The sequence below is a fragment of the Centrocercus urophasianus genome, unplaced genomic scaffold (assembly GCF_019232065.1).
Source record: "Centrocercus urophasianus isolate 14NV4802_14NV808 unplaced genomic scaffold, USGS_Curo_1.0 seq_34, whole genome shotgun sequence".
NCBI classification, from domain to species: Eukaryota; Metazoa; Chordata; class Aves; order Galliformes; family Phasianidae; genus Centrocercus; species Centrocercus urophasianus.
The window spans coordinates 720706-737395 of NW_024884911.1; the positions used below are offsets into that span (position 1 = coordinate 720706).

At 46.1% G+C, this 16690-nt stretch overlaps 1 protein-coding gene across 1 annotated transcript in view; it reads left to right on the plus strand.

Annotated features, from left to right (window-relative positions):
* CACNA1B (calcium voltage-gated channel subunit alpha1 B) overlaps positions 1-16690 on the plus strand; it is a 165742-nt gene that overhangs the window by 60757 nt on the left and 88295 nt on the right. Inside the window, exons 11-15 of the mRNA XM_042831032.1 lie at positions 2625-2737; positions 5245-5357; positions 7828-7959; positions 8399-8471; positions 12497-12614. Of these exons, the coding sequence (XP_042686966.1) occupies positions 2625-2737; positions 5245-5357; positions 7828-7959; positions 8399-8471; positions 12497-12614 (549 nt within the window). The remainder of the gene's footprint in view (positions 1-2624; positions 2738-5244; positions 5358-7827; positions 7960-8398; positions 8472-12496; positions 12615-16690) is intronic.

Below are 16690 nucleotides of genomic sequence, written 5' to 3' on the forward strand. Positions count from 1 at the left end.
ATTTTGGCAAAGTGCACTGAGACCTGATGGTGAAAATTGCAATTAAAATTCTACCTAGTATTTTCATTATTTTGTGAAACAATACTGGGCCTACCTGAAAGGTAATTGGGTCTGGTGGATAAATAGCATGAGAAACTCCCTACAAAGGGGAGGCACAAAAAGCATGTGGAGGCTGTGCAGTGCTTTCTGTGGGCCTCTCTGCAACCTCTTGCAAAGGTTCTAAGTTTGGTCTGCCAGCATGGCCACCAGTTTCAAGGCATGGGTTTGACGTCAGTCTTCACGATAGGGGGACTTTGCATTGAAGTCATTCAAATAAACACCATGCTGAGCTCTGCTGAGCATGAAACCTAAGACACAAGAGGTAACTTCCCTGCAAGGGAGCAACTCCGTAAACAGCATAAACACTGCTGCAAGATTTCCCTCTGGGCTAATGAGCAGAATAGGTGAGAGGAGCAGCATCAATTCTTCCTCACCCAGGGAAGATGCATTTGCTTTGCTAAGGGAGTTTTGCCTCTTGTTAATTACCATTTCCGAAGTCTACAGGATGCAGAATGGAAGTGCAGGATGGAATTTTAGAGTCCGGCTTGGAAACTACAGTCTAAGCATCTTATTTAGAGGCTCAGCTATTAACAGTTAAGAATTTAAACATCCATGCTGTTTGCAGTCTTTTTAATTGTGTTCAGGAAATTTTGTTACCATTGAATGTGTTGTTTTGGTTTTGCTTCAGTTCTGTATTCTTATCTTGTTGGTGTCTCGTGTCATGCTTGAGATTTGGTTCATCTGCTCCCTTCCTTGCCCTCTGCAATTGGACTGTGAGATATATTGCCAGTGTAACTGGATGATTGCCACTGGGATCCCTTGTGTTGTAAATGCCTTTTTGCTGCCAGGAAGGGGAGAAGAATGGAGACATGATGTAGCAGGTGTTTCTCCAAGCAGGTTCCGTGCATTAAGGGGAAGGCAGAAGAGCTGTTCCTTCATCTCCATGCCATCTTGATGCTCTGTGAGCATGAAGATCCAACCAGTGGAGCCTACCAGTGGTAGGAAAAGGGCTGAGAAGTCTGCACACTTCACATTTTGCCATCTTATTCTTCAAGTCTAAATGTTTTGCCCTTGGCAGTCTCCTTTAAGGCTATTACTCCTAGTTTCAAGGAGTCTGTTGCACGGTGTACATAGTTAATGCCCTCATGATGTTCCCTCCCTTACTGTAAATGTTGGCAGAAGTGCCCTTGTAGGCTCCCTGCTGAAGCATTAATAAAACCACTCTCATCTAGCTGGTGCTTCCTGGATTTCAGTTAACATCGTGCCCATGCTATTTCATGGCTTCTTTTGATTTAAAATGTAAAACCCCTTTTTATTTTTTGATAATTGAAGCTGTATTTTTCAGGCAATTGCACAAGACAAGCAGCGATGTGAGATGAACCCAGGCCAAAAGCACTTAGGAGAAATGTGCAAGGCAGAGAACTGAACAAAGGAGCCTGCTGCTCTCCCTTCTCTTTCCCCATGCGTGTTGGCTGAAGCCACGCATTCCAGGTGTACAAAACACCCAGGATTTGGGATTTCTTAAGTGAAATATTCCTCGCTGCAAAGTGCATCCATTGCCACTTTGCTGTCAGCGTGCACCTTTGAGAAAAGCTTGGTGCCATCTCAGTACTACTTCTGGAATCATGAAACTTGAATTAGAGGAGAAGCCTTCCTTGCAGCATGGGAGAAAGTCTGTGCTGCTTTAAGCAACACCCCTGCTCTCTGCCTTCTGAAGTCTGACTCTTTCTGTCAGTGTTTCTCTATAGGCAGAGGTTTACTATATGCTGTTAGGTTTGTTTTGGAAGCACTGAGGGGATTTTTACCCTTTCAATATTTGGTTTTTAATAATATTCCATTGTTGCTGCTGCTCCTTGGATTCCCCATCTAACTTTGGGAACTTATAGCACCGAACACAATGTTTCCTATAGCTTCAAGTCCTAAAAACCTGTCATGGAAATAGAAAACTCCAAATACGTTCTTTCTGCCCTTTGTTTCATCAGATCTGATACATTTTCCCACCAAAATCATGGCAGCCTTTTGCCTGTGATATGCGAGGCAGGAGGAAACTGAACTTGCTCTTGCAGAGCTGTGGTTGTGCAGGCGTAATAGGAATCAAAGCTAACAGCAGACCCAACACCTCTGAGCCTGAGCTCGCAGAGGCAGCAGCTCTGGGTAGGGAGGTATTTTTATCATGAGAGAACGTTATAAAAGCTCACACCCCGCTCCCAAAATATGCATGGACGTCCCCAGCACGCATTTGCAAACCTTGTCTGTGCAATTAAATCAGACCTTTGGGAATTTTAGATCCAGAACTTTCCCTTTGAAATTCCTTTGCAGAGAGATTGAGAGTATTATTTAATGCTTATATACATGTACAATACACGTGCAACACTGACCTCCCAGCTCCTCAAGTCTGAGTGCAGCTCATGTGCATATAGACATAACCATGTGAAACTCTCCTCAGGGTCGTGTTGGCTTTTGCAAAGGGATTTTCTTCCAGCAGGAGCAAGTCTGCACTGTGAAGAATGACTGCTGTTCCCTGCATGAAGAGATCTGCCCACTGAGGTCTCGTGGACTAATGTCATCTCTTCTCTGGTTCCTAGATTTCGCCGAGTTTGTTTTTCTGGGTCTGTTCCTTACTGAGATGTCTTTGAAGATGTATGGACTGGGACCAAGAAATTACTTTCATTCCTCATTCAACTGCTTTGACTTTGGGGTGAGTAGGCTTCAGCTGCGTGGTCCCCCTGATTGAATAGGGCTGGGCATTTCAGGGTGAGTATGGGAAGTGGTGCCAACAGGGTGTCTTTGCCAGGGAGTGGTTGTCATATAAATTAGCTGCAGGGAAACACATTAAGGCTCCCCTGGTTATCATTCCTCTTGAAGAAATGTGACAGTCGAGGGTTTCATTTCCTCAGTGAGTTACAGGCTGTTCACAGCATCAGTAAGTGCTCCGATTAATGGGAGAGTCTCTCTCCTATTCAAATGAAGTGATTGAAAGATTTTAAAAAAAAACCAACCACACATCTTACTGCTCATCTCCCTATCATCCTTTCCATGGCCGTTACCTCAAGATACATAGGCAGTGCTTTTCAGACACGAGTGCCCTGAAGCCTGAACACATAATACAGGAAAGCTGCAACTCAGATCCATTTAGGGCTGAAGCACAGACTCTACAGTAGAGCTACCACAGTCCCTTTTTGGCAGCATCGCTGTGAACGCCCAGAGCTGAACAGCCCTTGAGATCAAACCCAGGAGCCATCTGTGTCCAAGAGGCTGAGGTTGGTTTGGCTGCACCCAATCCCTCCATGTGGGACTTTCTCCCCAGGTGTTTACAGCAGCTGACAGTGGATCAGGGCCATGAAATGTGCTGTGCAGACCTTTCTGTCTGTATGGCCCAGTAGTGCACAGCCAACCATGGAATGAAACCAGTGCAGAAATAACCTGGTTAGTGTAAGATAGCTGGTGTGGATTCTTGCATCCAGAATGCTCTGTGTTTCAAGATAAACTTGTTCCTGCCGCTCAAGCTCAGGTGATACAGGAGCTTGACATCAATATGAGATAAATCCACCAGGCCTCTCTGCTTTCTGCCGTGCTACAGTGAGTGCAGCACTGGCATTGAGCTCTGCAGAGGGTTTCCCAGGAGGCAAAGCTGTTGATAGGTTCCTAATTCTCCATCCTTTAGAGAACCCGCTGGGATCTTACTTCTGTCTGTGTTTTTCTCCTCACCCACCTTCCACCCCCCAGAACTAATTTGGCTCCTGCACCCACACTGGGACATCTGAAACCAGTTTAGTCTGACAAACCATCCTGATAGAACAGTTCAAAAGCAAAGAGAGAAACAACAAAACAGATCAACATCAGTCTTGGGAGAAACGGTCCAGCGGGGTCTCATGTGCAGCTGCCCCCAAGAGGCCCTGCTGAGATGCCAGGGAAGTTAATGATCAGTGTAATGCGTGGAGTGCCTGAGGAAAGGCTTTTGCTGATTCACGAGGGATTCCCAAGAGGAATAGGCAGTGGGAGAGGAATCTTAATTCCTTCCTTTTGTAATGGGAGCCACCGGCTGAGCAACTGCTGTTTGTTCCCCTTTTCCCACTGTGTTTCCTTGAAGCTCAGGGTACCGTGTTTCTTGCAGAGCAGCTGCAGGTCCTGCTGTGTTTTTCAAAAGACAGACAGGCTCCTGCTTGTTGAAATGGTTTGCAAGCTGCTGAGTGCCACGGCGCTGCGCAGGTCCCCAGCACTGCTCTGCTGCTGCCGTGCACAAAGGCCTGAGCTGCTCCCTGGGGCTGCTCATAGCATGTTTATGGCGTGCTTCATGCCGTGGGACCACGGTCTGTGTGAGCTCTGAAATGCCAGCTTAATGCAGCTAATGATAGCTATCAGCAGAGAAATGCCCATCCTCTCTAATTAACCATGCAGTAACCCGTGTTGATATAATTGCCCTTTCCCGATTGTGCTTAGCCCATTATTATTTTGTCCTTTTTGTAATAGGGGATTTCAGGGGAAAAAAAAAGCCAAAACAACAGTGTTTATCCGTTCAGGTTAATGCTCTGTGAACCTTAAGACAAATGGGCAAAAATTAGAAACAAAACCAACCCCCTTGACTGAGGACAATTTATTTTGCATAACCTGAAGCAGATGATGGATGTGCACATGAGAGACTCTTTAGGGTCTCCTTGTAGCCATTATCTTAATCACTCTCCCAAAGACTCAGTGGCCAGGAGAGTCTGGGCATTCAGTGAGGAGCTAACACTTGGCTGTTCTGCAGCTCTGGGATGCAGCCATGGTGCTTTTCTAATGGGATGAGGCAGATGGGGCGATGTCCCCACGCCTCTGAGGGCTGCCTGGACCATGCAGGGTAGGCAAGTGAAATATCTGTACACTTACAGTTATGTAAATTATAAGTTATAGTAGTGACAAAGTCTTGTGTCCTCTAAAAAAGGCTATTTTGAAGTAATTGACTTGCTAGAGAAGAAAGAAGAGAGTTCCCACTATATGCCAGTCTAGATATTGCTCCTTTTTGGATTGGACTGCAGAAAGTTAGAACCAAACCCCTCTTACATTGCTGCTGGCTAATTCACAATTTTGCAAAATTACACTGAAACCTTCATTGGAAAACCATCATAGCCCCAACTTTTGACTCTTCTTTAGCCCCCAGCCTCTCTGGCAGCGCCACAAGGATCTAAGCAGACGTTTTCCCTTCTGTAAAATGAGCTCCTCTTCCAGGTCATTGTGGGAAGCATCTTTGAAGTCATCTGGGCTGCAGTGAAACCTGGTACCTCGTTTGGCATCAGTGTGCTGAGAGCTCTGCGGCTGCTGCGGATTTTCAAAGTCACCAAGTAAGTCCAGCTCCTGTTTCACTCACCTTAGGCACCGTGCAAAGTCACCCCGTGGGTAAGGGAAAGAAGAGAGCTGCAGGTGTAGAATTGTCCTTCCTTTGGTTGGTCAGTCTGAGCTTCTGGTAGGCTGTTCTTAGAAAGCTGCACCTTTGAGGACTTTTAACAGCTTTTTCCACACCTTTCTGTGCAGGTTTGTAGGTGTGGATGGGCTGGGCTTGGACTAAGATGATCTTAGTGGTCTTTTCCAATCTCAATAATTCTATGATCTACAGCTCCATCAGTGCCCCATCCAGCCTGACCTTGACTGTCTGCAGGGATGGGGCACCAGCACCTCTCTGTGCAACCTGTGCAGTGCTTCATTGCCCTGAGTGTGAAACACTTCTTCCTTACACCCAGTCTAAATCTCCCCTCTTGTAGTTTGAAACCATTCTGCTTGGGGCAGCTGCATCCAGCTTTACTTCATTATTTGTTAAACTTGCATAAAACAAGACTCTCAATAAGTGCCTGCTGCCCTTATCTGCTGCTGATAGTATTTAAGGATTTAGATCTACTGAGATGAGCTCTGGCTACTGCCAGATAGTAAATTCTGATGCTCAAACCACGGTGCTGACATGAATGTAAGTGCATTGCTGCTGTCTCTGCTCTGTCTGCTCTGGGGATGTCTGAGGTTTCGCTCTGGAGCCTGTAAATGTGAACGTTGACTGGAGTTGGGTTGCTCCAGCTTCTCTGTTGTCTTCGTGCTCTTGTGTTGTGTTAATATGTGCTGCCATTAGCAACAGCTGCTGTGCAACTTGCAAACCCACCAGGAGCAATTTCTCTGTTTTAAAACAGTGCTGTGGGATGGGATGAAATATTTGGGTGCTCCTGCTGTTGTTTTTCCACCTACACCATTGCCTTCATTGACAGTAAAAGAGCAGGTTGAAGTAAGCAGGTATTTTCTGGCTATTCCCATGCATGGTTTTTGTTAACTGGAGAATTTGACAGTTTATATCTGATGCCAATCATCACGAAGACTCAAAATCTCTGTATGACAGTGTGCCATTGGAGGCACTGTGGGAGTTGGGAACATGAAGTGCTGTAAATGTCCAGTAAAAGAAGTGGGATCTTGCCCTAAAAACGTCACTTAGTCTACCTCCACTCTAATCTTACTTATTGAAAGAGGCACATTTTGTGGCAAATTTTTAGCAATTAATTGTCGGCGGAGCTACAGAGATAGAATGTATCTGATTGTATGTTGTGCTTTTTTAAAAATTTGGACATTTTTGCAGGGTAAAACGATCCTTTTGCCTGTTGTGACTATTCAGGATTTGAGCTGCTGTAGCAAAGAGCTGAAGCCTGAGGTTTAACTTGACAAAGCAGTCATGAAACAGGCTGAGCAATCTCTCACTCTCAGGGCAGCAAGTCAGATTTTCACCCCACTGATGCAGAAACTCCCTTGGCCTTATTAAGGAGATTTCTCCTGGTGGAAACATCCTGATCCCAAGCAGTTGCCTTTCCCTTCACCCCCCATTTTTCATATAGAATCATAGAATGGCTTGGGTTGGAAGGGACCTCAAGGATCGTCAAGTTCCAACCCCGCTGCCACAGGCCAAGGCTCCTCGCCTCTGTCTTTAGCTGAAGATGACAGTCCACCTTGATTTGGAGAATTGCTATTAGGGCTTTTGATTCCTACGGCCCAAATCAGTGTGACTGCTGATGGCAGAGTGATGTGAAAGTTAAAAGCTAAATTGCGTCAGTCCCAACGGTGACACCAGGATGCACTAAGAGGAGCACAGCCCAAGAGGGACTAAAATTCAGAAAGGAAGACAAGGAGAGGACAGCTCGACATGTTTTCCCCTTTGTCATGTTTGAAGTTAATGGGGACTGGCAGCTGCAGAAATGCAGCCCCTCGTTATGTCCTGGTGCTCTGTAATCGTTCAGGGTTTGGTGTTGAGCTATTCTGGGATGAGCTGGAGCTGCTTCGGTGGGGTTAACAGTGAGATGGTGCTGGAAGCAGATTTTGCCTGAAGGCATTGCACCAAGCAGGGCAAAACCCTTGTGACCAAGGGCTCTATCCTCCTCCTCCTCCTCCAAGGAGAGATTTGGTTTTGTCTTTCAAAAGTGAAGATATTCCACAATGAGACCAACATATCCCCTGAAACCTGCAGTCATTGTGTTATGAACATAACTTCTCTTGGAATGGGTGCATGGATCCCAGAGCAGTGTGGGGCGCTTCGGTCCTCCCAGCTGCAGCAGGGGAGAGGAAGAAGAGGAAAACAAAAGGAGTTTGGGAAAAATTCCTGCCTCAAAAATCCTCATTCTTGAACTCAATGTATTTCTCAATTACGTTGGCAGGGGGAGATTAAAGATGCCAACAGCCCTTGCTGTCCATTTTTTAGAGTTATTTTTAATTAAAGAGTGGATCTAATTAATTTCTAAACTGAAGGCTCTTCTGCCGCTAATGGTTTCTGTGCTCTGATCTCCTACACAGATACTGGAATTCCCTGAGGAACCTCGTGGTCTCCTTGCTGAACTCCATGAAGTCCATCATCAGTTTGCTCTTTCTGCTGTTCCTCTTCATTGTGGTGTTTGCTCTGCTGGGGATGCAGCTCTTTGGAGGGCAGTAAGTCTAATTAATCACTGTGCTTCCAATCACTTGAAATGCACAAAAGGAGAGGGGCAGCAGGGCAGGAACATCTGACTCCAATGGTACATGCACCAATCTTTCTGCTGAGAAGGGGCAGGCAATTTCAATTTTGACTTTACACCTATGGGCTAAGGCTTCTTGGAATGGCTTGTTCTGCAAAATGGTTTTATCTTTTCATTGTCCATTTGAATTTAGGATATAATTAATTCTGAAGAGCCAGTTTTTCTCCAGATCCAAATTTAGTTTCTGCTCATGGCTCTGTTAGCCATCTTCTCAATGATGTCACGTTCTCCACTGCAGTCCTTGGGATGAAACCAATGCTGGTCTCTGACTCAGGTTACAGCAAATTACAGGACTGCAGGAGATTTGCTTGTTCCCTTATTGCTATTGTTTTTATTTCTGATTCTTCCTCTAGGTTCAATTTTAGAGACGAAACACCAACCACGAATTTCGATACTTTTCCAGCTGCCATCCTCACAGTGTTCCAGGTAAAGCCATCCCTTGTCTTGGGTCAGAAAAGAAATTCTTGGGCATCTCCTCCTGTTTCTGGTGAGCAGAGAGGTCTCCAATGAATTTAGGAAAGGTGAATTCCTTCCTTCTTAGGTGTTTTGGCCACATTGGCCAATCAGTGCATCATTAAAGATCAGTGCTACCGAATTAAGGGAGTATTGGGAGAGTAAGGGAGTATTAAGGAGAGTATTTTTTGTTAGGTAAAGAAATATCTTGATAAAGTAGATGTTTTTATGCTCAAAGATGTTGTATCCATGCTCTCCTCTTCTCAAGGCCCCTGCCCAGAGCTGTACACTGCAGTGGTAGCATTTCATGTGGTCCACTGCATAAACCGTTTGGCCAAAAATCACAGCCCATGAGGGTTGACCTGCCCCACTTCTTCCTGCAGTGGCTGTAATTTAATGAGGAGAACTGGCTGAGCTAGCTCCAGGCAGTTAGGAAGTAATGTAGCATTTTGCACTGTAATAGCTCAAGATAAGATAATGCTGGATAAGAATTACAGTCGATGGGGGAGCACATAAAGAGGCATCAGCCTTGGGCAAGTTTGTGTGATGGCAGGGGAAAGTAGCAGCTCTGGGAGATGCAATGTGCAGGTTTAAGAGGCTCATTTTGCAGCTGTTCTCTGCATGTCATTTTTAAACATTTATTTCAGGTACTGAAGGAGAGAGGTGGAGATGCACAATCCTGCTCAGTGTGCAGGTAGCAGGTCCGTGGAGGGCCTCCTTCTTTGCTAGGTGTAGCTCAAGTTAAGACTTGACCCTTATCCAAGCTTCCCTAGAGCTCAGCAAGACTTGGGTTATGTTATTTCACATCCTAAAAATGAGGAGAGAAGACAGAGAGAAAAAAAAAAAAAGGGTTGAGTGGATGACAAGTTTTGGATTAAGGGAGAAAAAGCTTAAAGGAAATGCGTCCCATGACCTCTGTGTAAGCAGCTTCATATGGGCATTGCTGTTCTCCAGATGTAGAACAGGTTCTGCAGTACTTACCTGGCAGGATATTGCAAATCATGGTAGATTAATATTTGCATAGTGTTTTAGTGCTCATCAAAGAAAGGGCTTACAGAAATGGAAAGGTATTGCCACAGAGTTGGAACGGAGCCCCCGTCAGGCTCCGGATATGAGCATCTGGAGATTTCATTGCTATTTTGGTTTGGGACTACAGTTATCTCTTGAAAATACTTTGCTGAAATATTTCGTTTCTGTTCCCAAAATGAATGTCCCTGTAGCGTAGTGGATGTTCGATGAAGGAAAACAGTGCTGATTTTATGGCATCTGTATAGAGCATCAGAGCTGTGAATTAAAAGCAGCAAAACCACTGGCACCGAATTAACTCCCTGACAATTAACCTCACAGAGGCATTTCAATAACCTCTTGCTCCCAGCCAATCCCACTCCTCTCTTGAGTGGCAGATATGATGTCAGCATTTCTTCAGCAGAGGTTTTGGATCCTCCTTGACCAGCCAGAAGGTTCATTTGGATGCTGCTCCAGTCAGCAGAGTGGCATTATACAGTGAATGTATGCAATTCAGAGAGCAAATACGATAGAGCCAGATACACCCTGCCCATCCCTCACCCCTTTGCAGAGGCTTTAAGATGGAGGTGGATGACCTCCCTCAGAGCTCAGATTGAACATGGAGTTATAGAACCACTGAGGTTGGAAGGTCGGTCACAGCCTCTGTCATGGGATCCCAGTTTGTGTTGTATCTGTCTGGCTGAGCTCAGCATTGGATTCTACTGAGTCCCACTGCCCTTCAATTCCCACAGAAAAGTATCACACGTTTTTACTCTCTTCCTAGCTCTCAAGAACAGTCTTTGTGAGCTGAATGCCAATCAGTGTATATACAAATATATATATATATTTTCATATATATAGGCATGACAAATAGCAACATGCTTCTGTTGCAGCAGTCATTGAGCTGCAAGTGTTTACAACACCCATAAACACAGAGACTCTACAAAGAAGAAATACCTCTATTAACCATATGTATTCTGCTCCTGGAGGGCTGCTGCTTAAATAACTGCACGTGCTGTGAAGGAGTGGAGCCCCAGGGGCTGCTGGAGTTGAGGAGCCAAAGCAGCAGGGTGCAGCCAGACCTCAGCATCCATAAAAACAGACTTTATAGACTAGAAAGGCCTTTATTAACTCCACGTGCTCTGCTCCTTGAGGGCTGCTACCTAATTGCTTGAGTAATTCCTGCAGCTGGGGAGCAATGGTGCAAATGGGGGAAGGACAGCAGGTCAAAGAGTGCATCTCACCAGAGCCTCTGAGAGCATCCCCAGCTCTGCATGCAGCCTGCTGAATTTAGACCACTTATCTCTCTGCGGCAGTTTCATGAAACTTCTTTCCTTCATTATCTTGTTTCCTTTTCAAAACATTCTGGCTGGATTTTTGAAGCCCAAGTCCTGCGGGTTTCTGTGCATCCTGCAGTCTGTGGTATCTGGAAGCCTTGGTCTCATGCAGGTCACACAAATGCTCTCACCAACCTCCTTCCCATGAGTGTCTGTATGAACAGCAATCGCTGTGTGTTCATTTCCAGACAGAAGGAGCAGTTGTGAATTCATGGGAATGATGTGAACACAAGTTTGTGAACGCTGCTCACTGTAATTGAATGCCAAAGTTTGAAGCCCAGTGGTGTGGTTCACATTCCCTGATGCAAGCCCAGGGCAACTCTAGTGGTACAGATTGCTTGCAGTGAATTATCTGCAACCAAATACTGCATTTGGGAAACAAGTTTGTATGTGCACTGCACAGCCTTGTGTCTCTTCTTGCCTTAATGCTGTCATCAGCACCAGCCCTGCAGCAAGGCGTTTTCTCTCTTTCAGCAGATAGTCTGGAATTTGTAATTATTTGGAGCATACTGTATGCACATGGGATTGATTGCTTCTTCACACTGTGCTTCAGGGTGTTTTTCTGTTTCTGGTTGCTTTTTTGTTGTTGTTGTTATTGTTTTTTTTCTTGTACTAAACACATAGACAGCTTCCTACTTAGGTATCTGAGCTCTTAATTGCAGTGGGCATTTCTCAGTGTAATGAATGTAACAATCGGTAGGATTGGCCATGGTGGGCAGGTGAAAATCTAATCTGCTGCTCTGTGTTGGTGAGGAATGGCAGATGGTTCAGGATAGTGCAAAGTTAGCATCTAGAGTGACAAAGCTTATTTAAGGCTTAGGTTCTTCCACTTATTAAAATGAGTTTTGTATTATTCATGTTTGCTAATCAGCCTTGGGTCAGTATCCCATCCTGCAGCCAGCGCAGCTCTTCAGGGCTCTGCTCATACAAGGATGCAGGAGGAGCAGAGACTCCTTCAAACTGCCCCTTGCTATCCTCACTCACATTTGGATATCGCTTCTGCTTAGGTTTTCTGGAGGCTTATGGTTGCCTGGTTGACAGAGGATCCTTTGGCCTTAGGAAAAAGCCATTTCGGTGCAAACCTTGCAGTGGCTGTGCTAGAGGGTTTTCCATTTGGAGAAATGATCAGCTGCAGCAAGGCTGTTTGCAGCCCTGAGGGTCTGGGGAATAGTGGGCTTTCAGTAGTGGGAAGGAGTTTGTTTAGCTGTGTTTCTCCTGTTATGTAGCTAACCCAGTGCTTATAGACTGTGTGTTGGGTCATGACTGAGCAAACTCTGAGTTGAAATGAGAGGAGATGAAGCGCTCGGGGCACTGGGCTTGGATGTCAGAGTTTTCTTTGGAGACATGAGCTGCACGTGGAATTGTTAAAACCTGACATCTCTGCGTGACTTAAAAATGGAGATGGGTTGGAAGACGTGTTGGGATGTGACTTCTACATGGGAGCCCATGCCAGAGGTGGAAAGCATACGCATCACCAAGAGGCAGCAGAAGAGAAAGCTGTGTGTGAGCTGTGACCATCCAGGGCTGCAAGGCTGGTGTCCACTCCACAGCCTGAGACCGGTCCAGGATTGTGTCCAATCGCCCAGCTCCCCCACTTTGTGCCTTCTTTGTCTTCCCTGTGTGTCATTTTCTTCTCTCTTGCATTTCTCTGTGCAGATCCTGACTGGGGAGGACTGGAACGCAGTGATGTACCACGGCATAGAGTCACAGGGCGGTGTCCACTCGGGGATGTTCTCCTCCATTTACTTCATCGTCCTGACATTGTTTGGTAACTGTATCCTTGCATAATACCTTGTCTTAGTGCCTACTGTAGGTTGCCAGAAATATCTAACATGGTTTAATGCCTACCCACCCCAACCTTGCACTTTTTAAAACCAGATTTTTGCTGTGGCTTTGCTCCTTGCAGCACCTGAGCTGAGAGTAGTAGGCAAGCTGTCCTTGTTGGTGTCACACTTCTGGTGGCTATGTGAGCATGGTCTTTGTTCGTTTTAATTTTCATGGATTTAGATTAAGCACGTCCTATTTTGAGTTCATTTATGTTGTAGGAAAAATATTTGAACTCAAGTCAAAGCAGGACATCTGTACTTTGATTATCTTTGTGGATAGTTTACACTAAACCAAGCAGAGAAAGAGTTGAAATGGCTTTAGCACGTAAATTGGGCATCAGTCTCTTGGTGCCATGACAGCTTCACCAGCTGTGCTACTTCAAATGCTTGAAAATATCTTCACACAATACTTAAATCATGAGTCTAACCCTTGTATTTTGGGCTCTGGGTGTATTTGGTCCTGTTCCAAGTAAAGAAATACATCCATGAAGATGCTTTATTTTGCTTTGTCATGAAAGCCTGCTCAGGGCAATGGGAACCTGGGAGCCTCCAGAAGTGCCCCAAGGTGTGTGCTGGAAGTAGCTGTCATACAGAGCAAAGACTTGGAGCAGGAGGCTGTGTTTTATGTGCAATCAAGCAAACTGATCCTCAGACCTAATGGCTGGAGGGACGGGAGAGCCTGCAGAGCTCAGGATTAGTGATAGCACTCTGTCTTTTGTGATGAAGATGCTGCTGGGTTGATGTTGCATAGTATTGCTCACGTTGGCTGGCTGCATGTTCATTGGTACCAGCTGTTCACTGGCTGCAGTGATAAGCTGTGCAGTGTCAAACACCATCCTTAAGAAACAGAAACTTGAAAATGGTTGCATATATGAGGCAGTGTGCCTGGCTTGTTTATCCTGTAAATAGGGATAATAAGGCTGAGTATTTCTGTTCTGCTTGAGCAGCAGATGACTAGAGGAGGGGAAAGCAGTGGATGTTGTGTACCTTGGCTTCAGCAAGGCTTTTGATGTCGCCTCCCATAACTTCCTTGTAGGTAAGTTTAGGAAGTGTGAGATAGATGAGCAGACAGTGGGGTGGATTGAGGCTGTGCTGCCATTCAGCAGATCTGGACAGGATGGAGAGTTGGGTGATGAGGTTCAGCAAGGCTAAGTGTGGAGTCCTGCACCTGGGCAGGAATAATGGCACACATCTGTACAGGTTGGAGGCTGCCCTGCTGGACAGGAGCTCTGCAGAGAGGGATGTGTGAGTCCTGGTGGCCAGCAGGGTGACCACGAGCCAGCAGTGGGACATGGGACATCAGAGCCCATGAACTGTGAAGCAGGCTCAGCCCTTTGCATTGCATGAAATCTCTCCACTGGCATGAGGAGCTGTGGCAGGGAACAGCAGAGCAGGCGGCGTGCAAGCTGTGCATGTCCCAGAGGGCTGTCTGTGGGGTTTGTCCCATTAATGTGCACTGCCAGAGCAATAGCAGCCAGGACACGTGAGCTGGTTCAGCAGCTACACTCAGGCACCCGCCTAAGCGTGCTCCTTCCAGAAACATGCTGTGTCTGAAAAGTGGGTCAATGGAGAGCTGGGATTGCTCTCAGTCCTCAGGGCTTGGCATTTGGAAATGAGATTAAGTCGTAATCAGGCTTGACAGCAAGGCTGAGGGGAAGAGAGAGAGACTTTTAACCTCAGAGCAGCTGAGATACAGCAGTGTTGAAGAGCAGGGTATTAATTCCTTTCTTGCCCCTTCACTTGAAAGGGAGGTCTTCCCCCTTGTACTTCAGTTTCAGTAACAGACAGCAGGGGTTGTTTGCATGGACGCAATGAAGACTTCCTCGCCCCTTGCAACTGCCGTGGATTCAGCCTTTGCCTTTCCTTGCCATGGCCAAGACTTTGCCTGAGAGGATCGGTTGCTTTCATGAATTGGAAGAGCTCTCCTGCACCACACATGACTCTATTGGCGTTTAGACACAGCGAGAGGGGTCAGTGGAGGATAAGGGGTTAAATCCTTGTGTGTTTACCTTGGGAGTTGCAGCATTAAGCCCACAGATGCTCACGCTGGTATTTCAAGCAGGTTTTCAGGAAGGTCAGAGCTATCCCTGCTTCTCCGTAGTTACGGTTTGGATGCTGAGAGCAAGCAGCAGGCAGTCATTTATCTTGGGGTGAAAGCTGAACTGTATGACTTACCAGGGACTTAACGTTATTCTTAGCTGTCAAAACATAAGCAGGAAGGTCTGAAAATAAAGTTCAGTTTGCCAGAAAATAGCAGAACTGCATTTTTGCTGGAAGTAAAACAGCCATTAATGTCAATGATGCTGCAGAGTGGGGCGAAGCACAGATGTGAGCCGTGGGTTCACCTTCCTACTGAGAGTGGGAGGGTGCCCAGCACAGAGCGATCCTGCACTGCTGGTTAGTTTAGTTATGGATTGGCTTAATGTCAAATGTCTTTTCTTCTATAACTGGGGACTTAAACATTGCAGCCACTCTCCTTTTTACACAGATCTCCTCCAGAAAGCTGTAAGAATACATTATTTTATGCAGTTTAGAGAATGGGCGTTGGTGATTTTGGGTCAGCTTGCAGAACCTGCTCCTTTTAAGCATGAAGATCTCCTTTGCTTTTCAAACTGATGGGGACTCTGTAATCGCTTCATTTCAGGAAGAAGCAAGATTGCTTTCCCTTGCTTTTGCTGTAGCTCAGTTGCTTCTTTGAATCTATTTATATGGATGGTTGGACTTGATGACCTTAGAGGTCTTTTCCAACCTTAATTGTTCTGTGAATCTGTATTTTCAAAGCACGTTGCAAGGAAAAGATCTATAAACATTGGTTTTCTAAGACAGAATTCTCTTGCATTTTCAACTGCAGAGACCTCTGTGTCTGAAATGGTTCAATGGAAGCAGTGTGACTGGAGTGACAGCAGGACTTGGCTCGTTTTCTTGGAAATTACACTGTGCTTTTCTTCATTGTTATGTGGTAAATTGATAAATTGGTGCATCTGTTGAGGGGAAAAGGAGAAAAAAACCCAAAAATTATGAAGAAAAACCTAAAATGAAAAGCAGCTAATGCTTGGGGCCAGGCACCCTTCCCAGGCCTGGCCACTGGCTGCCTTCTGCACTTTGCTGCAGCATGTAGAGCTGTGCTCAGTGTCTGGTCAGGCTGTACAGCCTGGAGATGGAGGTTGGTTGGTGTCTGGGAGTTCCCAAGCTCTGCAAAAGGGTTGGAAGGACTTTTTTGGGGGGGAAGAAACACTCAATTCCACCGGAACGTGTCTGCTTGATTAATCAAAACATCCCCAAGCTTAAAAAAACACAAAATAATGCTGTTTCCAGGGGCCGATTATGTTACATGAGGCATTTTCAGCATGTGTGTGTAGGAGGCAGAGGTAGGAAGACAACTTTGTTATGAGACATTCCTTCCCCCCAGCCAGGGGCTTGGAGGCGGTTCCAACATCGAAGCACCAAGGGTGGCCCCTCAGCCGTTCGCCAGGTAAAAGGAAATGGAGACACAGATATCTTTGCAAATGAAAAGTTGATTTTGCTCTCTCTCCAGCGTGGGAGGGAGATGATCATTCTGGTTATCATCTTTCCCTTCTTGTTCTTCATTTGCTGGGCTCAGTGGGAGCGAGGAGCTCCTGCCCCGTACCCCTCGCAGTGGATGTGCATCACATTTTACAGCTCTTGCTGTCCCCATGGAATCATCCGTGCATGGTAGAACCCTCTATCCCGTGCTGCTTGTGGTGGTGAAATCCTGATGGATGCCTGGAGAAAACCCAGGAGTCCTTGTCCCATTCCCTGCAGGATGCAGACACATCCTGAAGGAGTACACTCTGCTCCTACTTCCACTGCCCCAAGCAGAGGATTGGGTTTTGATCAGTGTTTTGGCTCTGGAGGCATTTGTCTCAATGGGAGTGAGAGGCCTGAAAGGTTCTCGTCTGATGAGGGCTCCTGATAAAGGAAAGCCAAGAAGCCTTGAGCTTTTGGATCTGGGCAAGTTTTGCTCTCTGGCTGCCCTGGGGAGTCTCCTGAAGCTGTGCCAATG